Source organism: Cetorhinus maximus, chromosome 19 (assembly GCF_964194155.1).
Source record: "Cetorhinus maximus chromosome 19, sCetMax3.hap1.1, whole genome shotgun sequence".
Lineage (NCBI taxonomy): Eukaryota > Metazoa > Chordata > Chondrichthyes > Lamniformes > Cetorhinidae > Cetorhinus > Cetorhinus maximus.
The window spans coordinates 87701364-87729042 of NC_135897.1; the positions used below are offsets into that span (position 1 = coordinate 87701364).

Sequence of the window (27679 nt, forward strand, 5' to 3'; positions counted from 1 at the left end):
AGAGAGAGAGAGAGACAGGGAGGGGGGCGCGGAGAGAAAAAGGGAGGGGGGCGGAGAGAGAGAGAGAGAGGGGGTAGGAGAGAGAGACAGAGAGGGGGTAGGAGAGAGAGACAGAGAGGGGGTAAGAGAGAGAGACAGAGAGGGGGTAGGAGAGAGAGACAGAGAGGGGGTAGGAGAGAGAGAGGCAGAGAGGGGGTAAGAGAGAGAGACAGAGAGGGGGTAGGAGAGAGAGACAGAGAGGGGGTAGGAGAGAGAGAGGCAGAGAGGGGGTAGGAGAGAGAGACAGAGAGGGGGTAGGAGAGAGAGAGGCAGAGAGGGGGGCGAAGAGAGAGAGGCAGAGAGGGGGATGGAGAGAGAGAGACAGAAAGGGGCGGCAGAGAGAGACAGAGAGGGGACAGAGGGAGAAAGAGAGACAGAGAGGGGGGCGGAGAGAGAGAGAGAGAGAGAGACAGGGAGGGGGGCGCGGAGAGAAAAAGGGAGGGGGGCGGAGAGAGAGAGAGAGAGACAGGGAGTGGGGGCGGAGAGAGAGAGAGAGACAGGGAGGGGGGGCGGAGAGAGACAGGGAGAGAGACAGGGAGGGGGGGTGGAGAGAGACAGGGAGGGGGGGCGGAGAGAGACAGAGAGGGGGGGCGGAGAGAGACAGGGAGGGGGGGCGGAGAGAGACAGGGAGGGGGGGCGGAGAGAGACAGGGAGGGGGGGGCGGAGAGAGACAGGGAGGGGGGGGGCGGAGGTAGACAGGGAGGGGGGGGCGGAGAGAGACAGGGAGGGGGGGGGGCGGAAAGAGACAGGGAGGGGGGGCGGAGAGAGACAGGGAGGGGGGGGCGGAGAGAGACAGGGAGGGGGGGCGGAGAGAGACAGGGAGGGGGGGCGGAGAGAGACAGGGAGGGGGGGCGGAGAGAGACAGGGAGGGGGGGCGGAGAGAGACAGGGAGGGGGGGCGGAGAGAGACAGGGAGGGGGGGCGGAGAGAGACAGGGAGGGGGGGCGGAGAGAGACAGGGAGGGGGGGCGGTGAGAGACAGGGAGGGGGGGGGCGGAGAGAGACAGGGAGGGGGGGCGGAGAGAGACAGGGAGGGGGGGCGGAGAGAGACGGAGAGGGGGGGCGGAGAGAGACAGGGAGGGGGGGGCGGAGAGAGACGGAGAGGGGGGGCGGAGAGAGACAGGGAGGGGGGGGCGGAGAGAGACGGAGAGGGGGTAGGCGAGAGAGAGGCAGAGAGGGGGGCAGGAGAGAGGGAGAGAGAGAGGGGCGGGAGAGAGGGAGAGAGGGAGAGAGAGAGAGAGAGAGAGAGGGGGAGAGAGAGAGAGAGAGAGAGAGAGAGAGAGACAGCGAGGGGGTCGGAGAGAGAGAGACAGAGAGGGGGTAGGAGAGAGAGAGGCAGAGAGGGGGATGGAGAGAGAGAGACAGAGAGGGGCGGCAGAGAGAGACAGAGAGGGGACAGAGGGAGAAAGAGAGACAGAGAGGGGGGCGGAGAGAGAGAGAGAGACAGAGAGAGGGGCGGAGAGAGAGAGAGAGACAGAGAGAGGGGCGGAGAGAGAGAGAGAGAGAGAGAGAGAGACAGGGAGGGGACAGAGGGAGAAAGAGAGACAGAGAGGGGGGCGGAGAGAGAGAGAGAGACAGAGAGAGGGGCGGAGAGAGAGAGAGAGACAGAGAGAGGGGCGGAGAGAGAGAGAGAGAGAGAGAGAGACAGGGAGGGGGGGCGGAGAGAGAGAGAGAGAGACAGGGAGTGGGGGCGGAGAGAGACAGGGAGGGGGGGCGGAGAGAGAGAGAGAGACAGAGAGAGGGGCGGAGAGAGAGAGAGAGAGAGAGAGAGAGAGAGACAGGGAGGGGGGGCGGAGAGAGAGAGAGAGAGACAGGGAGTGGGGGCGGAGAGAGACAGGGAGGGGGGGCGGAGAGACAGGGAGTGGGGGCGGAGAGAGACAGGGAGGGGGGGCGGAGAGACAGGGAGTGGGGGCAGAGAGAGACAGGGAGGGGGGGCGGAGAGAGACAGGGAGGGGGGGGCAGAGAGAGACGGGAGGGGGGGCGGAGAGAGAGGGAGGGGGGGGGGCGGAGAGAGACAGGGAGGGGGGGGCAGAGAGAGACGGGGGGGGCGGAGAGAGACAGGGAGGGGGGGCGGAGAGACAGGGAGTGGGGGCAGAGAGAGACAGGGAGGGGGGGCGGAGAGAGAGGGAGGGGGGGGGGCGGAGAGAGACAGGGAGGGGGGGCAGAGAGAGACGGGGGGGGCGGAGAGAGACAGGGAGGGGGGGCGGAGAGACAGGGAGTGGGGGCAGAGAGAGACGGGGAGGGGGGGCGGAGAGACAGGGAGGGGGGGGCAGAGAGAGACAGGGAGGGGGGGCGGAGAGAGACAGGGAGGGGGGGGCAGAGAGAGACGGGGAGGGGGGGCGGAGAGAGAGGGAGGGGGGCGGAGAGAGAGAGAGAGAGACAGGGAGTGGGGGCGGAGAGAGACAGGGAGGGGGGGCAGAGAGAGACGGGGGGGGCGGAGAGAGACGGGGGGGGCGGAGAGAGACGGGGGGGGCGGAGAGAGACGGGGGGGGGGCGGAGAGAGACGGGGGGGGAGAGAGACAGGGAGGGGGGGCGGAGAGAGAGGGAGGGGGGCGGAGAGAGGGAGGGGGGCGGAGAGAGGGAGGGGGGCGGAGAGAGGGAGGGGGGCGGAGAGAGGGAGGGGGGCGGAGAGAGGGAGGGGGGCGGAGGGAGGGAGGGGGGGCGGAGGGAGGGAGGGGGCGGAGAGAGGGAGGGGGGCGGAGAGAGGGAGGGGTGGCGGAGAGAGGGAGGGGGCGGAGAGAGGGAGGGGGGTGGAGAGAGGGAGGGGGGCGGAGAGAGGGAGGGGGGCGGAGAGAGGGAGGGGGGCGGAGAGAGGGTGGGGGCGGAGAGAGGGAGGGGGGCGGAGAGAGGGAGGGGGCGGAGAGAGGGAGGGGCGGAGAGAGGGAGGGGTCGGAGAGAGGGAGGGGGCGGAGAGAGGGAGGGGGCGGAGAGAGGGAGGGGGCGGAGAGAGGGAGGGGGCGGAGAGAGGGAGGGGGCGGAGAGAGGGAGGAGGCGGAGAGAGGGAGGGGGCGGAGAGAGGGAGGGGGCGGAGAGAGGGAGGGGGGCGGAGAGAGGGAGGGGGGCGGAGAGAGGGAGGGGGGCGGAGAGAGGGAGGGGGGCGGAGAGAGGGAGGGGGGCGGAGAGGGGTAGGGGGGCGGAGAGAGGGATGGGGGCGGAGAGAGGGAGGGGGGCGGAGAGAGGGAGGGGGGCGGTGAGAGGGAGACGGGGGTGCGGAGAGAGGGAGAGACAGAGGGGGGCGGAGAGAGAGAGAGAGAGAGAGACAGGGGGACGGAGGGAGAGAGACAGAGAGGGGGCAGAGAGGGAGAGAGGTCGACAGAGAGAGGGACGGAGGGAGGGAGAGATGGGGGGGTGCAGAGAGATAGAGACAGAGGGGGGCGGAGAGAGAGACAGACACAGAGGGGGACGGAGAGAGAGAGAGAGAGAGAGACAGAGAGGGGGGCGGAGAGAGAGAGAGAGAGACAGAGAGAGGGACGGAGAAAGAGAGAGAGAGAGAGAGAGACAGAGGGGGGGTTCGGAGAGAGAGAGAGACGGGGTGGCGGAGAGAGTGAGAGAGAGACGGGGTGGCGGAGACAGAGAGAGAGACGGGGTGGCGGAGAGAGATAGAGACGGTGGCGGAGAGAGAGATGGGGGTCGGAGAGAGAGAGAGACAGAGAGGGGGCGGCGAGAGAGACAGACAGGGGGAAGAGAGAGAGAGAGAGAGACACAGAGAAGGAGGCAGAGAGAGAGAGACAGAGAGGGGGGATGGAGAGAGAGAGACAGGGGGGGGCGGAGAGAGAGAGAGACAGAGAGGGGGGGCGGAGAGCGAGAGAGACAGAGAGGGGGCGGAGAGAAAGAGAGAGACAGAGAGGGGGGGCTGAGACAGAGAGGGGGTTTAGGGTTGTCCAACTCCAGTATCATCTATCTGCAATGTCAGAGCCTCATCACATTCAACAATGATGTGTGTCTGCTTGGCACCCTAAGGAATGACTACACAACTTCTACAATTAGGTTCTCCGACAAAATAACAGGAAAGAGAATGGGAGCATCTGGTTCTGCCAACATCAAAAACAGGTAAACTGCACTTTTTGTTTTGGTTCAAAAAAAAAACTCATTTAAACCATCAACAACATTATTTATGGTTTGAGATCCAATAAAACCCTCTTTCCTCCCTCATGGAACTTTGAAATAGAGCCTCACACTGAGTCGGAGTTACAGTGCAGCTTGTGTGAAGTCCGAACGATGTGAACCATCTCCTGAAAAGGGGATCTTGTGCTGTCTGTCTTTGGGATGTCGACTGGGGGGGGGAGCCTAGCGGTTGACTTAAATACTCTTTTTCCTGTGGAGATGCATCCAAAATGGCATTTCATTGGCACAAATAATTTAGGGTAGTACCATACCCTAAAAACAATCCCATGTCAGAAAATGAAATTGCAATGCAGTTACCTGATTTGAACATGGTTTGTGCGGTTAGAAGGTCATTCAAGGTGCTAATATTGTCCCAGCCAGGAAGGAAAACTAAGATGGCACCATCCTGAAAAGTAAGTAGCAATTCAGGTGACTATGTTGTTAGATTAGTCGCCAATAAAAACAGATGCTAAAAAGGTTGCTCGGTCAACATATTTTATGGTCTGCAATAGTCTTGGAAATGCAGCAAGAGTAAAACAGTACACATCACAGAGCAAATAAATCAATAGCTCGAACATCTCGCTGGTAAATATTCACATCTCGGAACACTGGCTTCCAAACAGCAGTAATTCAAACAATAAATGCTCAGTGGTTACAAGATAATATTGCAGCCTCTCTGTCCATGGTTTTTACTGAATACAATAAAAAAAGGGGAAAAAAAAAACATTTAGCCATTTCTATAGAAATGACAGATGATTTAACCCCCATTTATATTCAACCTTTGTTAGTTATTGTTACACATTCCAAAATGGCCACAATGGAAGCTCACAAGATCATTCCCAGTCACAGGAAATGGATACGCAAGGCAGTGAAATTTTTTTTAGAAGAAATCAACAGAAAGGCAAAATAAAATGATGAGATCTCAACAAAAACCCACGGTCTCTCCCTTTGCCAATGCCATGCGGCTGCTATCGAATCATCCTCAGTTCCACACCCACAACAAAACCCACCACGCTTGGGAAGTTAAAGGGGACAAAACGTGCGGCGAAATAGACCAAAACGATTTAACTTGGATCGTAGCTTCTCCACTATTCCTCTCCAAACAAAAATATCAATAAGGCCACACAAAACAAACCACCCCCACCCCCACCGTCAATCTGGTTCTGTCTCTAATTGCTGGTTAAACACCACCAGCGTTCTGAGCTTTCAGACCCTCATCACACTCCACAATGACTTGTGTCCGTTTGGCACCCTTAAGGAAAGACTACACAACTTCGGCAAATAGGTGCTCCGACACAAATAATAGGAAAGAGAATGGAACCATCTGGCTCTGTTGTCATACGGTATTGTATTGAATTGTAATTGGTTTCTTTTGAAAGTGCACATGGAGGCCCACATACAATCATGGCTGCAGTTCAACATTTTTAATAGGATACTTGAACGGTTTAACCCCTCACTCGAGTGAGATTGATGGGTCTTAAAGCTGCTTTGACACATAGCTGTATTAATTATCGTGCAGAGATGCAAAGGCTGGAGGTGAGGAGTGTTGCCCATCCATTTAAATAACTGCAGCAAAGATCATTTCAGGAAGGTGCAATCACACTGTTGAACCCTGTACTTTACCCCCCAGCTGTTGACAACTTTCTCATAACCCTTGGGCAAACAGAAAAAAAACGTACATTATTAAAATCAACCTTGGGTGCTAGAACTTAATTAACTCCACGCAGAATACATTTCCATCAACGCCTGTGTGTCAGTTTTTGATAAGATCATAGAATTTTTAAACTGCAGAAGGCTATCTGGTCTATTCTGCTTGCTCCAGGTCTCCAAAATAGTCTTATTTTCAATTCAGTCCCGGGGAAAAGACGTCGCTGGCAAGGCTGGCAATTGCTGCCCATACCCAGCTGCCCTTGGATAACTGAATGGTTGCTAGGCCACTTCAGAAGAAAGTTAAGAGACAATCACATTGATCTGGGAGTGGAGTCATTTACAGGCCCAGGTCAGCCAAGGTTGCAGGACATTAATGAACTAGTTGGGATTTAACAACCATGTGTCAGCTTCACGGTCACTTCTACTGATACCTGCTTTTGTATTTCCAGGCTCTTGGGATTTTTAAAAAACTGAATTCCAATTCTCACTAAGCACTATAATTATAACTAGGAGAAAAATAGATAGGTCAAATCAAATATCACACACCAGAAAATTAACTACTGAGGACTATTCCAAGTCAGATAGCAACGATAAGTTATATCCAAGACTAGCAAAATGAATTCCTCTACCTTTGATATGAAGGCTCTACACTTAAACTATCTAGAAGCAGTGGCATTCCTGGTTCTGCTCTGCATCCATACTATGATCACAGATCAATATTTTGTCGTTTTTAACAGATGTGAGCTGGGCCTATTTTATGAGGATTTTTTTTCAGTGTATCAAATCCCTTCATTTGAATGAGAAATAGGCAGTGAGGACAGGAAAGCAGCAATTATAACACAAAGGATAGGTTTTAATCAAAGAACGAGAATGCACCACAGGGACATAATCTAACATGTTCAATCTTTAATTCGCAACAGGATGCCACAGTGATATCAAAGAATTGGTGTGAACAGTTTATAACTTAAATTGATGGTCTCCCTCAAAGGCCAAACTATGCCTTTAGTTTTAGATGGCAAGTCTGAATAGCAGGATTCAGTGAAGCTGAAGGCATTGTGTGTGTGTGTGTGTGTTTAGGAGAGAGAGAGAGAGAGAGAGAGAGAGAGCGAGCGCACACGCCACATCTTGTTTTACATATAGTGTTATGGTTAACTGTTTGACACAAACCAATGAGTCAGGCACTGCTTGGCTGGAACATGGTTTTTAATTGACTGGGAAAATCTTTAGCTCAGTAATTGATGATATGCACTTCATGAACCATTTAGCAAAGTATTTGTCTTGCAATGCACTTACCCAAGGTCACATTACTGAATGAGGTATGTAATTACCTAGATCTGTACAGGACCGCAAATACGAACCAAACAGGCATTCCGAGAAAATAAGGATGAAAGTGTTACATCTCTAATGGATGTATCCCTCCTAGAATTTCAATGCGAACCTCGTGAGGCAAAACAATAGTGAATAAAAACCCAGGATTATGTCCTTTAAACAATAGCTCATGTGCACGCCATTAAAAAGAGACGATGCATTCTCAGTATTTAACCAACATGCTTGAGTGAAAATTAGGGGTTTGACTGATCTGAAAATTCAAAACTACAACTGCTGATAGTGGGTCAAATAATATCAAAATGTGCTTTAGTTGGGCAGAAGTTGGAGAAAGAGAAATAGTCAATAGTTGTCCTGACACAATAGTATAGGCTGATCTACATCCAATTGTGTGCTTTCTACCCGTGAACAGGTTACAGTTCAAAATGCATTTCATAAATTTGTTAGTTGAAAAAAAAACTTACCTCCCCATGTAAAACAATATGCCTTATGAGAGCTACAATCAAATTAAGGTCTATTTTATCATCATCGTGCAGAATTTCCAAGGCTTCAATCGTACTGTCGGAATACCTATGAGAGAAGAGGAACATTATTAGAAATTAAACAAGGCTATATTAGACCTGGTCCTGTGCAACAAGATGGGATTAATTGATAACCTCATAGTGACGGCACCCCCAGGTAGCAGTGTTCACAATATAATTGAATTTTTACATTCGATTTGAGGGAGAGAAGAGTCGGTCCAAGACTAGTATTTTAAAAAAAGGGCAATTATGCAGGCATAAAAGAATGCATTTACCCAAGGTCGTATTACTGAATGAGATATGTAATTACCTAGAGCTGTACAGGACCGCAAATACGAACTAAACTGGCATTCCGAGAAAATAAGTGTGAAAGTGTTACATCTCTAATGGATGTATCCCATGATGTTATCTAGATGCTATCTAGAGTGAACTGGCAAATGAGGTTAAGGGATAGGTCCATAGAGATGCAGCGACAGAATTTTAAGGGGATATTTCAGAATACACAGATATATACATTCCAATGAGGAAGAAAAATTCCAAGGGAAGAACTCACCATCTGTGGTTAACTAAAAAAGTTAAAGACAGTATCAAACTTAAAGAAAAAGCATTTAATTGTGCAAAGATGGGTGGCAGGTCAGATGATTGGACAGGATATAAAGAACAGCAAAGAATGTCAAAAAGATTAATAAGGAGGGAAAAGTTAGCGTATGAGAAAAAGCTAGCTGGAAATATAAAATGGATAGAGTTTTTATAGGTATTTAAATAAGAAAATAGTTAACAACTTGAGCGTTGGTCCTGGAGAAATTGAGTCTGGGAGTTAATAATGGAAGGTAAGGAGATGGCGGATGAATTGAACAGGTAATTTGCATTGGTTTTCACTATAGAGGGTACGAGTAACATCCCAGAAATAGCTATGAATCAGGAAATGAAAGGTAGGAAGGAACTCAGGAAAATGACAATCACCAGAGGAGTGGTACTTAGCACCTTTACATCTTTTAGCTCTGAAGAGTCACATGGACTCGAAACGTTAACTCTGTTTCTCTTTCCACAGATGCTGCCGGATGTGCTGAGTTTTACCTGCATTTTCTGTTTTTATTTCAGATTTCCAGCATCCTCAGTATTTTGCTTTTACAAAGTGACATAGATAGGTTAAGTGAGTGGGCAAAGGCCTGGCAAATGGAGCATAATGTGGGCAAATGTGAAATTGTCCATTTTGGCAAGAAGAATAAAAATGCTTATTATCTAAATGATGAGAGATTGAAGAGCTCCGAGATTCCTCTGGGTGGCCTACTGCATGAATCGCAAAAGGCTACGATGCAAGTACAACAACTAATTAGGAAAGCTAATCGAATGTTAACATTTATTGTGAGGGCAAATGAATACCAAAGTAGGGAGGTTATGCTTCAGTTGTATAGGACACTGGTGAGACCACATCTGGAGTATTGCGTACAGTATTGGTCTCCGTATTTAAGGGAAGATGTAAATGCGTTGGAAGCAGTTCAGAGAAAGTTTACTAGACTAAAGCCAGGAATGGGCAGGTTGTCTTGTGAGGAAAGGTTGGACAGGTTAGGCTTGTAACCACTGGAGTTTAGAAGAGTAAGAGGTGACTTGATCAAAACCTTTAAGATCCTGAGTGGTCTAGATGGAGTGGAGTAGAGTAAAGAGGAGGTTTCCTCTTGTGGGAGAATCTAGGACTAGGGGTCATGGTTTAAAAATAAGGGGTTGCTCGTTTAAGACAGAGATGCGGAGAAATTTTATTTCTCAGAGGGTCGTAAACCTTTGGAACTCGCTTCCTCAAAAGGCAGTGGAAGCAGGGTTTTTGAATAATTTAAGGAGAACTAGATAGATTCTTGATTAACAAAGGGATGAAAGGTTATTGGGGGTAGGTGGGAGGTTACAATCAGATCAGGCATGATCTTATTGAATGGCAGAGCAGGCTTGAAGGGCTGAGTGGCCTACTCCTACTCCTAGTTCATATGTTCGTATGTGCTCAAGGCTGTTACCTCATGCTCATCTAAGCATGCTTCTGAAATCCATTTGTGCCAAAGGTTTATACTTTTCATAAATAACCGGCCAATAACTTCAATATTCTCACATCATGCACTGATTAACAGACTAAATAAAACTGGAGCACCAAATGTCTTCCTGTGGGTTTGGTGAATCGATTGAGCAGCATTGACAGGAGGGAAGGTACAGAAATCACAGCCAAATCAATTTTCAGTGTTCTCAGCAGAATTTCAGTAAATCAGAATGGTGAATGGGTGGGTGAATTTTCATTGTGTGCCTATTAGAACTTTGAAAAATATGCAGAACCATAAAACTTTATAGCACAGAATGAGGCCATTCACCTCAAAATGGCATCTTTGTTAGAAAAATCCAAAATAATTGTATTAATAATTGTATATTGGAACAATTTCCATTGGAAGGGAGAAGGCTACAAGATGTATTAGAAGTTAGTGTGTAGAACAAGACTGTATTTTGTGGTTGTGGAGTCAGTTATGAGGTGTGCGTGAGGAGGTCATTAATTTAAAATCATCACTGACCAAACGGTCTCTTGTTCTCTTCCCACAGGCCTGTAATTTATCCAATTTTGCTTTAAAAAATACAACGCTGTTTGCCTCAACCACTCCCTGTGGCAAAGCATTCCTTGCTCCAATTGCGCTCTCTCTACGTAAAGAAATTTCTCCTTACCTCTCTATCCGTTTGGTCAGTGATGATTTTAAATCAATGACCTCCTCGCGCACACCTCATAACTGACCCCACAACCACAAAATACAGTCTTATTCTACACACTAACTTCTAATACATCTTGTAGCCTTCTTCCCTTCCAATGGAAATTGTTCCAATATACAAATTCTCTGCTGAGTACTATAGTTTTCCGACTCAGACATCCTCCTGGCAAATCCACGCACTTCGCTCTATAATGGGGGGAGCTAAAACCACAAAGTATTCTAACTGTGGTCAAAGGCAACAATTAATTGTGGGATTGAGCTGTTGAATTTGTTATGGTCATATGTCATCAATAGCATTGTACATCATCAACAGATGGCTAAACCACAAGACAGCATCAGATGCAGTCATATATTAATCAATGGAGAAAGTCATGGGGGTGGGGGGGGGAGGAAAGTGGTGCAATAGCATATTTTACAGTTTCCGATGCTTCCCGAGGGCTTTTCCACTCGTTCCTCTGAAAGTTTTCTTGGGGGCGTGCTACTCAGCTCTCCCAGCCGCAGGCTTCAGTGAGCCACACAAGGGGTTCCGTGTATCACAGACACCAGGCACCCTTCCAATCCTAAATGCCATTCCTGATGCTCAAACTTGGCTACAAGGCTCAAAACCCAAAAAGGACACGAGTGAAGTTTATTTCTCTCTGGCAGAAGGCGGCACATTTAGGACATTGCTTCAAAAAGAATATTTCATAAATGTACAAGGTGACGTGGGCAACACTATCATGCAGCAGACTGGTGCATGGGTGGATCTCCAGAAAATGGTAAGATATCAGTGCACAGCCACAACTTGGTACACGGACAGTTCCTGATCCAAGCCAGGTCCATCAGTGAAACGTGACATCCTGAAATAAAGGACGGGTCACCTTGGGCCTCTTCAGTTTTTCTTCTAGTAGAAGGTCACAGAGGAGTTTCAGTAAAGTCCTACGTTGTGAGATGCTGGATTGCCCATTGGTACAGCTTTACTTTGTGGGTTGGGGAGGGGGTGGGGTAAGGAATTGAGGCTGAGGTCCAACCAGGGTCCATGCTAAAAAGTCCTAAAAGGCATGGAGGAGATGGCAGAACGCACCAAAATCCATCCAGGGCACATTAAGGGAGTTCTGGTGCTGGCAAAGTGACATCCAATATGTTCATAATAACATTTTAAGTAGGACTCTTCTGCAAACAATTTGGGTGCCATTTTGGAAGCAGACTCTCAATTCTTGATGGAAATTTCAATCCCCACCAATTTTCAGGAAAGCAATGGCATGGTGGTATTGTCGTTGGACTATTATTCCACAGACCCAGGTTCAAATCCCGCCAAAGCAGGTGAATTCAATAAAAATCTGGAATTAAATGTCTAATGGTGACCCTGAAACTATTGTCAATTGTTGTAAAAACCCATTTGGTTCACTAATGTCCTTAAGGGAAAGAAATCTGCCATCTTTACCTGGTCTGGTCTACATGTGACTCGAGACCCACTGCTATGTGGTTGACTCTTAAATGCCCTTTCAGCAAGGGCAATTGGGGGTGGGCAATAAATGCTGGCCTAGCCAGCGACACCCGCTTCCCAAGAATGAATGAAAAAGAAAGCAATCCAACTCTCTCAGTGAGGAGCTCAGCCTCTATGCAGAGCAAAGTGTTATAAAATCAGCTTAAAATCAGTTTCTCCCTGTCAACAGAACCTCCAAGAAAACATCCAAGGACAGCATCTTATTCCAGTTGTAGCACTTTCACAATTTAGTTCTTAATGGGGCCTGGAATGGAACCTTGGTGTGAAATATAAATAATTTGGCCAATGACTCCACTGTTATTGCCTACCTTCCTTGCAACTCTCTCATATATTCTGGCCACTGCTGTTGGTATTCTTCCTCCACTCGCTCTTTCTCTGGTCGAAACATGCAACCTTGCATGAACCTTCTCTTCGAGGATGGTCTCCGAACTTCTTGGTTTTGTGGGTGATACCTGATTTAAAATGCAAATAAGCATTAAAAAAAGAGATAGGGAGATACTGTCAATGACCTGTATGAAAATGGTGCTTCATTAAATGACCAAAGAGGTTGAGTATCAATTTTAACATCCTTCCAACATTCAATATTAATTTTTTTACAAGATGTGGACATCGCTGGCCTAGCCAGCATTTATTGACCATTCCTAACTGCACTTGAGAAGGTGGCGGTGAGCTGCCTTCTTGAATCACTGCAGTCCCTGTGGTGTAGGTACACCCACAGTACTGTTAGGGAGGGAGTTCCAGGATTTTGACCCAGCAACAGTGAAGGAACAGCGATATATTTCCAAGTCAGGATGGGGAGTGGCTTGAAGGGGAATTTCCAGGTGGTGGTGTTCCCATGCAGCTGCTGCCCTTGTCCTTCTAGATGGTAGTGGTCATGGGTTTGAAGGTGCTGTCTAAGGAGCCTTGGTGAGTTTCTGCAGTGCATCTTGTAGATGATACAGACCGCAGCCACATTCGTCAGAGTTGGAGGGAGTGAATGTTTGTGGATGGGGGTGCCAATCAAGTGGGCTGCTTTGTCCTGGATGACATCAAGCTTCTTGGGTGTTGTTGGAGCTGCACTCGTCTAGGCAAGTGGAGAGTATTCCATCACACTCATGACTTGTGCCTTGCAGATGGTGGACAGGCTTTGGGAAGTCAGGAGGTGAGTTACTCGTTGCAGGGGTCCTAGCCTTTGACCTACTCTTGTAGACACAGTATTTATATGGCTAGTCCAGTTCAGTTTCTGATCTAAGGTAACCCCCAGGATGTTGGTAGTGGGGGACTCAGTGATGATAATGCCATTGAACTTAGAGGCGATGGTTAATTGTCTTTTTTTGGAGATGGTCATTGCCTGACACTTGTGTGGCACAAATGTCACTTCCCACTTTCAGCCCAAGGCAGGATATTGTCCAGGACTTGCTCCATTTGGACATGGACTGCTTCGGGTGGGGGGGGTGGATGAAGCTGGGGGGCAGAGGAATTAGGGGAAGGGTAAGTAGTGGGGCACTCTCCTGCCCACTCCTAATATTCCTAGATTCACAAAGAGACCAAAAAATCTGTCTATCCCAGCCTTGAATGTATTGAATGATGGAGCTTCCACAACCCTCCGGTGTAGAGAATTCCAAACATTCACAACCCTTTGACTGAAGTCATTTCTCCTCATTTCAGTCTTAAATAATCGAATCCTTGTCCTGACACTGTGCCCCCATGTTTCAGATTTCCTGACCAGCAGAAACAATCTCTCAGCGTCCACCCACAGAACCATAGAACACTACAGCACAGAAAACAGGCCATTCGGCCCTTCTAGTCTGTGCCGAAATATTATTCCACTAGTCCCATTGACCTGCACCCAGTCCATAACCCTCCAGACCTCTCCCATCCATGTATCTATCTAATTTATTCTTAAAACTCAAGAGTAAGTCCGCATTTACGTCAGATGGTAGCTCGTTCCATACTCTCACCACTCTCTGAGTGAAGAAGTTCCCCCTAAACCTTTCCTCTTTCACCCTAAAGCCATGTCTTCTTGTGTTTATTTCTCCTAATCTAAGTGGAAAGAGCCTACTCGCATTTACTCTGTCTATGCCCCTAATAATTTTGTAAACTTCTATCATATCTCCCCTCATTCTTCTACACTCCAAGGAATAAAGTCCTAACCTGTTTAATCTTTCCCTGTAACTCAACTCCTTAAGACCCGGCAACATCCTAGTAAATCTTCTCTGCACTCTCTCAATCTTACTGATATCCTTCCTGTAGTTAGGTGACCAGAACTGCACACAATACTCCAAAGTTGGCCTCACCAATGTCTTATACAACCTCACCATAACATCCCAACTCCTATACTCAATACTTTGATTTATGAAGGCCAGTATGCCAAAAGCTTTCTCTACAATCTTGTCTATCTGTGACGCCACTTTCAGGGAATTATGTATCTGAACTCCCAGATCCCTTTGTTCCTCCGCACTCCTCAGTGCCCTACCATTTACTGTGTATGTCCTAACTTGGTTTGACCTTCCAAAATGTAACACCTCACACTTTTCCGCATTAAATTCCATCTGCCATTTTCTGGCCCATTTTTCCAGTTGGTCCAGATCTCTCTGCAAGCTTTGAAAGCCTTCCTCGCTGTCCACAACGCCTCCAATCTTAGTGTCATCAGCAAACTTGCTGATCCAATTCACCACACTATCATCCAAATCATTGATATAGACAACAAACAACAATGGTCCCAGCACAGATCCCTGAGGCACACCACTAGTCACAGACCTCCAGTCTGAGAAGCAATCATCCACTACCACTCTGTCTTCTCCCACACATCCAATTTCAAATCCAGTTTACAACCTCTCCATGGGTACCAAGTGTCTGAACCTTCTGAACTAACCTCCCATGTGGGACCTTGTCAAAGGCCTTACTAAAGTCCAAGTAGACAACATCCACAGCCTTTCCTTCATCTACTTTCTTGGTAACCTCCTCGAAAAACTCTACAAGGTTCGTTAAACACAACCTACCACGCACAAAGCCATGCTGACTATCCTTAATCAGCCCTTGGCTGTCCAAATAATTATATATCCGATCTCTCAGAACACCTTCCAATAATTTACCTACTACTGACGTCAGGCTCACTGGCCTGTAATTACCTGGTTTACTTTTGGAGCCTTTTTTAAACAACGGAACAACGAGCTACCCTCCAATCCTCCGGCACCTCACCCGTGGCTAAGGACATTTTAAATATTTCTGCCAGGGCCCCTGCAATTTCTACACTAGTCTCCCTCAAGGTCCGAGAGAATATCATGTCAGGCCCGGGGGATTTATCTACTTTTATTCGCTGTAAGGCAGCAAGCACCTCCTCCTCTTTAATCTCTATATGTTCCATGAAACTACTGCTTGTTTCCCTTCCTTCCTTATACACTATGTCAGTTTCCTGAGTAAATACTGATGCAAAAAAACTGTTTAAGATCTCCCCCATCTCGTGAGGCTCCACACATAGACGACCACACTGATCGTCAAGGGGACCAATTGTGTCCCTTACTATCCTTTTACTCTTAATATACTTGTAGAAACCCTCCGGGTTTACCTTCACATTATCTGCCAAAGCAACCTCATGTCGTCTTTTTGCCTTCCTGATTTCCTTTTTTTAGTATTTTCTTACATTTTCTATACTCTACAAGTACCTCATTTGTTTCTTGTTGCCTATATCTGCTATACACCTCTCTCTTCTTCTTAACCAGATCGGCAATATCCCTTGAAAACCAAGGTTCCCTATGCCTGTTAACTTTGCCTTTAATCCTGACAGGAACATGCAAACTCTGCACTCTCAAAATTTCGCCTTTGAATGCCTTCCACTTACTGAACACATCCTTGCCATAAAATAACTTATGCCAATCCACTCTTCCTAGATCCTTTCTCATTTCCACAAAATTGGCCTTTCTCCAATTTAGAATCTCAACTTGAGGACCAGACCTATCCTTATCCATAATTAGCTTAAAACTAATGACATTGTGGTCACTGGACCCAAAATGTTCGCCTACACATACTTCTGTCACCTGACCTGTCTGGTTCCCTAATAGGAGATCAAGTATTGCATCCTCTCTCGTTGGTACCTCTATATATTGATTTAGAAAACTTTCCTGAACACATTTGACAAACTCCAAGCCATCCAGCCCTTTTATAGTATGGGAGTCCCAGTCAATGTGTGGAAAGTTAAAATCTCCTACTATCACAACTTTCTGTTTCTTACATCGGTCTGCTATCTCTCTACAGATTTGCTCCTTCAATTTTCTCTGACTATTGGGCAGTCTATAATACAACCCTATTAGTGTGGTCACACCTTTCCCATTCCTCAGCTCCACCCATATGGCCTCTGTAGACGAGCCCTCCAGGCTGTCCTGCTTACGCACAGCTGTGATATTTTCCCTGACTAGTAATGCCACTCCTCCCCCTTTCATCCCTCCCCCTCTATCACGTCTGAAACAACGGAACCCCGGAACATTGAGCTGCCAGTCCTGCCCCTCCTGCAACCAAGTCTCACTAATAGCAATAATGTCGTAATCCCACGTGCCAACCCACGCCCTAAGCTCATCTGCCTTTCTGACAATACTCCTTGCATTGAAATAGATGCACCTGAGAACATTTCTATCACGTACGGACCCTTGATTTCTGTCTATACATGCATTCCTCGCTTGACCTTTATCCTCCTCCACCTCACTATCTGCTCTAACACTCTGGTTCCCCTCCCCCTGCAAATCTAGTTTAAACGCCCCGGAGCAGCACTAGCAAACCTACCCGCAAGGATGTTAGTCCCCCTCCAGTTCAGGTGCAAACCGTCCCACCGGAACAGGTCCCACCTTCCCTGGAACAGAGCCCAATTGTCAAGAAACATGAAGCCCTCCCTCCTGCACCATCTCCTTAGCCACGTATTTAGCTGCATTATCCTCCTATTTCTAGCCTCACTAGCACGTGGCATGGGTAGCACTCCTGAGATCGTAACCCTGGAGGTCCTGTCCTTCAACTTTGCACCTAACTCCCTAAACTCTCTTTGCAGGACCTCCTCCTCCTTCCTATCCACGTCATTGGTCCCTACATGGATCACGACATCTGGCTGCTCACCCTCCCTCCTGAGAATACTGAGAACTCGATCCGAGATATCGCGGACCCTGGCACCAGGGAGGCAACAGACCATCCGGGATTCTCGATCTCTCCCACAGAACCTCCTATCTGTCCCCCTAACTATCGAATCCCCTATCACTACTGCCCTGTCCTATCAAGCCCTGCAGAATTTTGTATGTTTCAATGAACTTGCCTCCCATTCTTCTAAACTCGAAAATATAGGCCAATTTACTGAGCCTCTCATCACAGGACAACCCCCTCATACTTGGGACCAATTTAGTGAACCTTCACTGTACCGCTTCCAATGGAAGTATATCCTTTCTTAAACGGGGAGACCAAAACTGCACAGAGTATTCCAATGTGGTCTCACCAAAACCCTGTACAATTGTAGAAGGGCTTCTTTATTCCTAACCTCCAAACCCCTTTGCAATAACAGCCAACATGCCTTTTGCCCTTCCTAATTGTTTGCTGTACTTGGGTGTGCTTGTACAAGGAACTGAGCAAGTCCCTTTGAATATCAGCACTTACAAGTTTCACACCTTTTAAAAAGTATGCTGCTTTTCTATTCTTAAACCAAAGTGAATAACCTCACATTTCCCTACATGATACTCCATCCGCCATCTTGTTGCCCACTCATTTAACCTGTCTATATCTCATTGCAGCTTCTCGGTGTCCTCCCGAAAGCTATGTTTCCACTTAGTATGTAACTGAGATATATTACTCCTTCTCTTCATCTAAGTTAGCAATATAGATTGTAAATAGCTGAAACCCCAGCACTGATCCTTGCGGCACTCCACGATTCACTGCCTGTGAACTTGAAAATGCTTCGTTTATGCCCACTGTCTGCTTCTTAACCAATCCTCTATCCATGCAAATGTATAACCCCTAATGAGCCTTTATTTTGCCTATTAAGTTATTCTGTGGCACCTTATCAAATGTCTTTTAGAATTCCAGGTATACTACATCTACTGGTTGCCCTTTATCTACCCTCCTAGTTACATCCTCAAAACACTAATAAATTTGTCAAGCAAGATTTCTCTTTAGTAAAATCATGTTGACTTGTTCTAACCTATGGATAGAGGACTGGCTAACTAATAGAAAGCAGAAAATTGGGATACGGGGGGGGGGGGAATTTTCAGGATGGCAACCTGTAACTAGTGGAGTGCCACAGGGATCAGTGCTGGGGCCACAATTATTTACAATATATATTACTGACTTGGATGAGGGCAATGAATGTACTATCGCCAAGTTTGTGGATGACACAAAAATAGTTGGGAAGGCAAGTGGTGAGGATGACACAAGGAGTCTACAGCGGGATATAGACAGGTTAAGTGAGTGGGCAAAAACGTGGCAGATGGAATATAATGGGGGAAATGTGAGGTTATGCACTTTGGCAGGAAGACTAGAGAAGCTGAATATTACTTAAATTGAGAAAGGCTGAAGAAAGCTGCAGTGCAGAGGGATTTGGGGGTCCTCGTGCATGAATCCCAAAAAGGTAGAGTACAAGTTCAGCAGGTAATAGGTAAGGCAAATGGAATGTTGGCCTTTATTTCAAAGGGAATGGAGTATAAAAATAGGGAAGTCTTGCTAAAACTATACAAGGCACTAGTTAGACCACACCTAGAATACTGTGAACAGTTTTGGTCCCCTTATCTATGGAAAGATATACTGGCATCAGAGGCAGTTCAGAGAAGGTTCACTAGGTTGATCCCGGGTATAGAAGGATTTTCTTATGAGGAGAGATTGAGTAGGTTGGGCTTGTACTCGTTGGAGTTTAGAAGAATGAGAGACCACCTTCTTGAAACATAAGATTTTTAGGGGGCTTGACAGGGTAGATGCTGAGAGGTTGCTTCCCCTTGTGGGTGAGTCTAGAACCAAAGGGCATAGGCTCAGAGTGAGAGGTCGCCCATTTAAGACAGTGATGAGGAGGAATTTCTTTTCTCAGAGGGTAGTGAATCTGTGGAATTCTTTACCACAGAGGGCTGTAGAGGCTGGGTCATTAAGTATATTCAAGGCTGAGATAGACAGGTTTTTAATCAGTAAGGGAATCAAGGGTTATGGGGAGAAGGCAGGAAAGTGGAGTTGAGGATTATCAGATCAGCCATGATCTCACTGAATGGCAAGCAGGCTCGATGGTCCAAATTGATTACTCCTGCTCCTACATCTCATGGTCTAATCATATAATGCTTTTCTAAGTGCATTGTTAAGAATTCCTTTATATCTACACTTAGCAGGGGGAACAGAACACTTTGTACATTTTATAGTAATAACTAAAGAGAAAACCCATTCAAATAATTAACAAATTGACTTACTGGAGCAACTCAACTACATCTTCCAAAATGTATTCTTTCACTGGATAGGTAAATCCTGGAATATGCAACATGGGGCAGCTGCCTATAAGAAAATGGAGGAAAGCATAACATTTCTGAACAGTGAATACAAATATATTTCAACTCCAGTAATTATTTGTCACAAAAGCTATCTGGATCCAATATTATTCACAAGTGTAAAACTGGAGTATAGCACTATAGTCACTGACCCAAAGTTTCTGCATGATTTCCACCCAGACACCCGTGTAATCTGGGAATCAAATGAAATTGCGTTAAGGACTGTGGAATTTCAAACACAAGTTGCAGCTATAACCACATCACGTTGGGGTATTCACGATCTTTTTCACCAGTTCAAAAGTCTGCTCACTCGAAGCTGTCCCTGCCCACAAAACTGGCCGCATCCTAGTTTGGAATGGCAAGATTCTACCAATTGCACCCATTCTGCAATGTTACCACACTGATGAGTGTTAGTACATTAGGTTTTCACACACATCTACTAGTCTTCTGACTGACTTAGTCAAAAAGCAGAGACTCCACTACTATTTGCACAATCACTTGCTGGGTGAGGGATTTAAAGCTGCTTTAAAGTGCCATTTTTTTTTTTAAGGTCAGATTCTATAAGCTGTTCCTGAAGTTCAGAGGATTATCTTTGCCGCTCTTATTCCAATGGCACACCAAAAGACAACTGTTAAACTTTGGTCGCTGCATTTACATGCAGTGAAACCCATACTAATGATGCTGGCTCCTGACCCTGGAGGTCTTGCAATCCGCAAGGTCAACAACCAGGAAGTCTCCACTCGTGAGATCGCAATTCCACCAAAAACAGTCCAATCTTTCCTACCAGCAGCTTTAGTAAGTCCAGGGAGCCAGAATCATAAGAGATGGTCCTGCACAATTAAAACAACTAAAGGTTTTCCTTCTTGGATACAGAGTCACAGAATTTTAATGGCACAGGAGGTGGCCATTCGACCCATCTGGTCTGCACCAGCTCTCCAAATGAGCATTATGACCTAGTGCCATTGCCCTGCCTTTTCCCCGTACTCCTGGGCATTGTTTCTATTCAAATAGTCATCTAATGCCCTTTTGAATGCTTCGATTGAACCTGCCTGCACCACACTTCCAGGCAACGCATTCCAGACCCGAACCACTCGTTGTGTGAAAAAGTTTTTCCTCATGTCATACTTGCTTCTTTTGCAAATCACTTTAAAACTGTGCCCTATCGTTCTTTATCTTCTTACGAGCGGGAACAGTTTTTCCCTATCTACTCTGTCCAGGCCCTCATGATTTTGAACATCTCTATCAAATCTCCTCTTAGCCTTCTTCTCTTCATCCCAATTTCAGGAAAGGAACTGACAGGGTGAATCTATTGTTCGCAAGTTTAAGTTTGACATCAGACACAGACCGATGAACCATTGGAAAGCATTTGCTGCTGATGTTGTGAAAACACAGTCAGAGATCTGAAGATGTGCTTATTTCTACACCTTTGTTGCCTTTACTGTTCATTCATTGAGGATATGGAAATTGCTGGCAAGGCTGGGATTTATTATCCATGCCTAACTACTCCAAGCAGGTAGCAGTGGACAGATGGGGGAAGACACAACTGAGTGGCTAGGCCACTTCAAAGGAGAGCTAAGAGTTAACCATGTTTACTCCTGTGGGGTTTTATCTATGTAACCAAAGTAAAGATAGATTGCAAAACGCTCTGTTTGGTGAAGGTTTATTAAGGTTCACTGGTTATGCACTAAAGTCAGACACCCTAGTTACAAAGTAAAACATCAGCACAAAAGTTAAACACATGGCAACAAACAAGAGGAGGATGGAGAAGAAACAGACAAAAGGAGAAATTTTCAGGGCTCTGGGAAAAAGTAGAGGAACGAGACTAATTGGGTAGCTTTCGAAGAGCTGGCCCAGGCCTCCTTCCGTGCTTTATAATTCTACGACTTAATTTTAAGAAACCAACAGTCTGCACTCACTGAAGTTTCCATTAGAATTTGTCTGTTCTACTCACCAAAATATTCTGAAAACTTGTCGGCGTTTAGAGTTGCACTCATCAATATCACTTTTAGGTCCGACCTGAAGGGCAGAACGTCCTTCACAATCGTCATCAGGACATCAGATTGCAAACTCCTCTCGTGAACTTCATCCAAAACAAGGTGGCTGACGGTGGACAAAAGGCTGTGGAAAGAGAGAGATTTTTAAATGTTATTAAGACTGTGCCAGGTATACTATTTTGGCAAATAAATTGGAATTTGAGCACGCAAGCAGGTGATTCTTGGAATTGGCAAGTACGCAATTAAGAGTTTGTCATGTATAAAATTAACTATAATAATAGATATCAGTTGTATACTTACGCGTCTGACTGAAGCCACTGGAGAATGATTCCTGTAGTGCAGTACAAAATGGAGCCTTGCTTCCGTGGCAAGCGACTGTGAAGCAAGACAGAAGTGTTTAAAAATAAACAGAATAGCAGCAAAATATTTTCCCTCAGGTGCTCACTCTAGATTGAATTGTTCAGAACTGGGCATGCAACAGCTACCAGCCCTAAGAGGGCATTGGCAGCAATGGACTTCCATGTGTTGGTCCATGGTCATGCTAGACATGGTACTACAGTGGTTTGCTATTGCCTTCTGCAGGTTCTGGCCAATCAGGAGATGCTCCCGCTCTTACCACCTGCCATACGCACATTGGAAGGATTTACAGATTGATAATCAAACTGTTTTGGCCACGTTATGAACACACCTTCCATGATCAACAAGTCCCAGAATGGGGCTTGAATGTGCTACTTTTAACATTTCTAAAAAAGGCTCAAACTTCACAGATGGGAGTATGCCAGGAACACCAACATATAGCACCTTTAACATAGCAAAACATTCCAAGGCACTTGACAGGATGTAATTCGATGAAAATTGACCACAAGTTAAAGGAGACGACATTAAAGCAAGCTAGGTCACTGCGGTAGGTTTTAAGGAGCTTCTTAAGGGAGGAGAGAGATGGACTGGCATAGAGGTTTAGGGAGGAAATACCAGAGCTTAGGGCCCAGACAGATGAAGGCATGGAAGCAATAATGAAGTGAAGGGAATGGCGGAGATAGCAGACAAGACACCGGAGTTGGAGAAACGTAGAGTTCTCAGAGGAATGTCGACCTGTAGAAGTATAGGGGTGATTGAGGGTCAAGAAAAGTGGTGGAGCGGTAGAACAGGATTCAAAGTACATATGGAATGTAACCCCAAGCTTGCAGATGAAGTTGCTGAGGAGCAGCATGCTAACAGCTAGATTCTTGGAAGACTCTAGAGGTGATGGTGTGGATGTCAGGAAGAAAAGCCTTTGATGTAAGTGTGCTGACTGTGTTCAAATTGGTTGGAGAGGAACTACATAAGGGATTGGATGACAGAGCTGAGGAGTTGGAAAAGATGAGGCGGTCCAACCACGTCTAGTGCTGTGGAAAGAAAAAGTCACGGAGAGATAATGCGTCAGGGTTTTAGCCTCTATACAACACCTATATTATAGAAGTCTAAATTTGAAAAAGTGATACGCAGAGTCTCCTGGATACTTGATAAATTTACTGTGCGTTATTTTAATATTTTCAGAAATCAGACATCCCTGCCTGAACTTTCAAACATTAAATATGAAACTCACTGATTTGTGCAGTTAATGATTTAACCTACAGCCACAGCTCAGTGGGTAGCACTCTCGCCTCTATGTCAAAAGCTTGTGGACTGAAGTCCCACTCCCAATATTTGACAACAAAATCCAGGCTGTTGCTTCAGCGCAATACTAAGTGAGCCCTGCACTGACAGTCTTTCAGATGAGGTGTTAAGCCCAGGCCCCACTTGCCCTCTCAAACGTACACAAAAGATTCTATGGAACTATTTTGAAAAGCAGGAGGGGAGTCGTGGCTAATATTTATCCTTCAGTAAAAACAGATTATCTAGTCATTACCGCATTGCTGCCTGTGCGACAATGCTGTGTGTAAATTGGCTGCTACATTTGCTACAACAATTTTTAAAGCACCATTAATATAGTACAACACCAAGTCAATCACATCATGATTGGACAACTAGCAGTTGAAATTTTGGGTTGCATATGTAGATGTACGTGCCCACAGCACAGCTAGCAAACACAAGGCCAGCAAGTCTGTTGCAGTTTTGGGGAGCATGGAGTGATTGGGGTCAGGAATTAGGAGGGCAGAGTACCCGAGAGCGGAGAAGTGAAAGGAGGCATGACAATAGAAGAGAGTCTAGGAGGGTTAGAGAGAAAAGAAATTAAAAAGAGCAAAGATTAATGGGCTCGTGTCCTGAGTGACTGCAGAATTACTCACACAAATGAATGTGGACAGCACTGGGAAGAACTCCCATGCTCATCTTCGAAATAGTGCCAATGGATCTTTTATGTCCACCTGGGAGAGCAAATGGGGCCTCAATTTGACTTCTCATCCAAAAGACAGCAGCTCCAACAGTGCAGCGCTCCCTCAGTACTGTACTGGAATGTCAGCTTGGGCTCTGTGCTCAAGTCTTTGACATGGGACTTGAACCGACAGCCTCCTCAGTGGAGGAAGTGTTACCAACTGAGCCATGGCTGACACAGAGAATGAAGGAGCTGATGAAACGTAGCTCCCTCTTAAAAAGAGCTGGTATAATATTGGTCAAATCCAATTTAAAAAAGGCGCAAAAGACAATCAGCTATCAATGTGAGCACAACAAGTATTTTTAACTAGTTTATACAACTGAATTGAGAACGTCTCACTGACAGCTCAAAAGGAGATTAATAAAACTATATTTGGCCTTTTATTTTAACCAATGAAAGGTGATATCACTGCACAGGAGGCAGGACAGCGAAAAGAGGAGGCTGTGCTCAGAATCCAATAATAGTTTCTATATTTGAAATGATACTGGATGCAAGGTTGAGCTGCAATTATTTCCAGTCAGAGAATCACCTTTCTGATTCCTGTTATCCCCAGTGCCCTGTCCCTCAGCTGACATCAATAAGACAGATTATCTGGTCATTATGACATTGTTGTTTGTGGGAATTTGTTGTGGGCAAAGTGGGTGCTACATTCCCTACAAAACAGCGACTCCGCTTAAAAAAGTACTTAATTATCTGCAAAGCACTTTGGGACGTCCTGAGGTCATGAAAGATGCAATATCAATGCAAGCTCATTCTCTCTGTGTAGAATTTCAGTCTGTGATCTTCCTACAGGAGGTACAGTCCTGGAGTGCAGAATCAACACAAGCAGTTCTTCCCTTTTATGGGCCATTTAATTGGTGTACACAGCCTATCACCAACGAAGCAGGAGGGATAACAATGGTGACTCGAGGAGTAGAACCCATCCCATCTACAGTGCTTATGTTGTTACACGTTCAGTTTTGCCTGTTTCTGATACTGTTCTGATCCCAAAACAATGGAACTATGTGAATTTGACCAACAGGCAAACTCAAATCATCGGGCATTCATATATCACTGGCTGGCACGTGAATGTTTTCAAGTACGGCATTTGGTAACTAAGATGACCTCCGGCATGGCTGGAAAATTACACAAGCACTGTTCATTACTTATTCCAACTCCCTGATGAGTTATGAAGCAGTCGGTACTAACCTCTGTAACCTGATCTGGTAGCCAGTACTGTTTCCATCACCACAGACTTCTGCTCTTTCTGCTGCTACCCTCTCAGCTATCTGAAGGTGCAAAAACAAATAACATTAACACATAGGAATTGGGGTAGGCCATTTAGCCCTAACCTTGCAGCCTTTCCTTCGTTACCAACAAAAATCCATCGATTTCAGTCTTGAAAGCTCCAACTGTGTCCACTGCATTTTAGGGTGGGGTGGGGAGAAAGAGTTCCAGATTTCCACTACCCATTGGGTGAAGAAATACTTCCCAATTTTACTCCTAAATGGAACTGGTGAAGAGTCATACGGACTCAAAACGTTCGCTGTATTCCTCTCCGCAGATGCTGTCAGACCTGCTGAGTTTTCCAGGTATTTTTGTTTTTGTTTACTCCTAAGTGGCTTGGCTGTCGTTTTAAGATTATGTCCCTATGTGTTTGATTCCCTAGTCATTACTCTGCATCTACACTATTGAATCTTTTAAATATTTTAAACCTGAATCAGATCAAGGGGACTGAGGGAAGCAAGAGTAGAAATTGCAGAGGCACTGGCCATAATTTTTCAGTCCTCCTTAGGCTCAGGAGCGGTCCCAGAGGACCGGAGAATTTCAAATGTTATACCCTTGTTCAAAAAGGGTGTTAAAATAAGCCTAACTACAGGTCAGTCAATTCAACTTTGGTAGTGGGGAAATTTCTGGGAACAATGATTCGGAACAAAATTAATAGTCGCATGCACATATGCGGGTTAATTAAGGAAAGCCAGCATGAATTTCTCAAGGGAAATCTGGGGTTGTTTGAAGCGGTAACAGAGAGGGTTGATGAGGGCAATGCTGCTGATGTGGTGTACATGGACTTCCAAAAGGCATTTGATCCAGTGCCACACAACAAACTTGAAGGGACAGTTACAGCTCATGGAATGAAATGGAAAGTTGCAACATGGATACGGAATTGGCCGAGTGACGGAAACAGAGTAGCGATTAATGGGTATTTTTTGGGTTGGAGGAAGGTTTGTAGTGGAGCTCCCCAGGGGTCAGTGTTGGGGCCCTCACTTTTCCTGATATATATTTAATGACCTAGACCTTGGTGTACAGGGGAGAATTTCAAAGTTTTGCAGAAGATACAAAACTTGGAAGCATTGTGAGCTTTGAGGAGGATAGTGTAGAACTTCAAAGGGACACAGGCAAGTTGGTCCAATGGGCTGACAGGTGGCAGATGAAGTTCAATGCAAAGAAGTGTGAGGTGATTCACTTTGGTAGGAAGAATATGGAGAGACAATATAAGATAAAGGGTACAACTCTAAAGGGGATGCAGGAGCAAGGGTACCTGGGTGTATATGTGCATAAATCATTCAGGCTGGCAGGGCAGGTTAAGAGACCTGTTAATAAAGCATACAATATCCTGGGCTTTATTAATAGGGGAATAGAGTACAAGAGCAAGGAGGTTATGTCGAACTTGTGTAAGTCATTAGTTCAACCTCAGTTAGAGTATTACGCCCAGTTCCAGGCACCGCACTTTAGGAAGGTTGAGAACGCATTAGAGGGTGCAGAAAAGATTCACGAAAATTGTTCCAAGGAGCAGGAGCTTTAGTTGTGAAGATAGTTGGAGAAGTTAGGACCGTTTTCCTTAGAAAAAAGGAGGTTGAGAGGAGATTTGATAGGGGTGTGGGCAGAGTAGATAGCGAGAAACTGTTCCCACTTGTGAAAAGGTGGAGAATGAGAGGGCACAGATTTAAAGTAATTAGTAAGAGAAGCAAAGCGCTGAGAGGAAAAGCTTTTTTTTACACAGCGAGTGGTTCAGGTTTGGAATGCACTGCCCGACTGTGTGACGGAGGCAGGTTTAAATGAAGCATTCAAAAGGGAGTTAGGCTGTCCCTGAAAAGGAAGAATGTGCACGGTTACAGAAAGGTAGCAGGGAAATGGTACTAGGAGAGCTGCTCATTTGGCGAACAATTGCAGATACGATGGTGCCTTCTCTGCGCCACAACAATTCTGTGATCACTTCTCAAAAAGTCAAGAGGATACGAGTCAAGTTTATACAACGTGTCCTCAAGATTTAACCCTCTAAATCCCAGTAATATTCACGCATTATCCACTGGGAAAAGGGCTTTGCAGGGTGATTTGGTACTATAATAAATAACATTGCCTTCCTGCTGCCACTTAAATTGGGTCCAGATTCGACTCCCTGGGAGGATCATGGCTTATGTCAGAGTATAAATACACCAAAGAGGCCAGACCTCCCTTGTAAAAGAGGTGATGTGATCACAGAACGGTTCAATTAGTCGCAAAAGAGATTTCAAAGCTAACATTTCTTTCACCCAGAAACAATGACTGCCATTTCCTCACTGTTCAAGCCCATAATTCAGGGATGTAAACATTTTTGCCTGCCATACTTTGATGAATATCATGGTGCCCAAACAAATAATTACAACGTACACAAAAACATAAAATTGAAGGATTTCTTCAGTTTAGAAGAGGAAGCTTCCAGTCCTTAGAAAATCCCTTTTAAAAAATGCGTCATTACTTATTCTCATTATACTGGAATAGTCCGTCAAAAATCTGAATCACCTTGCTTGCCTAGAGCTCCTTTTTTTAAAAAAAAATACATGAATTGTACAGCCATTTTAAAAGTTAATTTCTAAACTGATGGCTGTTGTTTGTATTTCTGTTCATCTTCCCATTGAACATGCTCACAGTGCCAGCATTTGCTCTGTGCTGCTTGACTATACTTTTGCCCCAGTGGCACACAAACTAGAAAGTTTGGTTATTGCATCGGCGCAGAGCAAATAACCAAGTCGCGTAAGCAGCTCATGGGG

The 27679-nt window shown here is 46.1% G+C and overlaps 1 protein-coding gene across 1 annotated transcript in view; it reads right to left on the reverse strand.

Moving 5' to 3' along the window:
- Positions 1 to 27679, reverse strand: part of dhx36 (DEAH (Asp-Glu-Ala-His) box polypeptide 36) — a 99750-nt gene that overhangs the window by 55877 nt on the left and 16194 nt on the right. Inside the window, exons 6-12 of the mRNA XM_078564333.1 lie at positions 24858 to 24937; positions 21617 to 21691; positions 21274 to 21440; positions 19248 to 19329; positions 12165 to 12308; positions 7582 to 7687; positions 4460 to 4547 (exon numbers count right to left, since the gene is read on the reverse strand). Coding sequence (XP_078420459.1) covers positions 4460 to 4547; positions 7582 to 7687; positions 12165 to 12308; positions 19248 to 19329; positions 21274 to 21440; positions 21617 to 21691; positions 24858 to 24937 — 742 coding nt within the window. The remainder of the gene's footprint in view (positions 1 to 4459; positions 4548 to 7581; positions 7688 to 12164; positions 12309 to 19247; positions 19330 to 21273; positions 21441 to 21616; positions 21692 to 24857; positions 24938 to 27679) is intronic.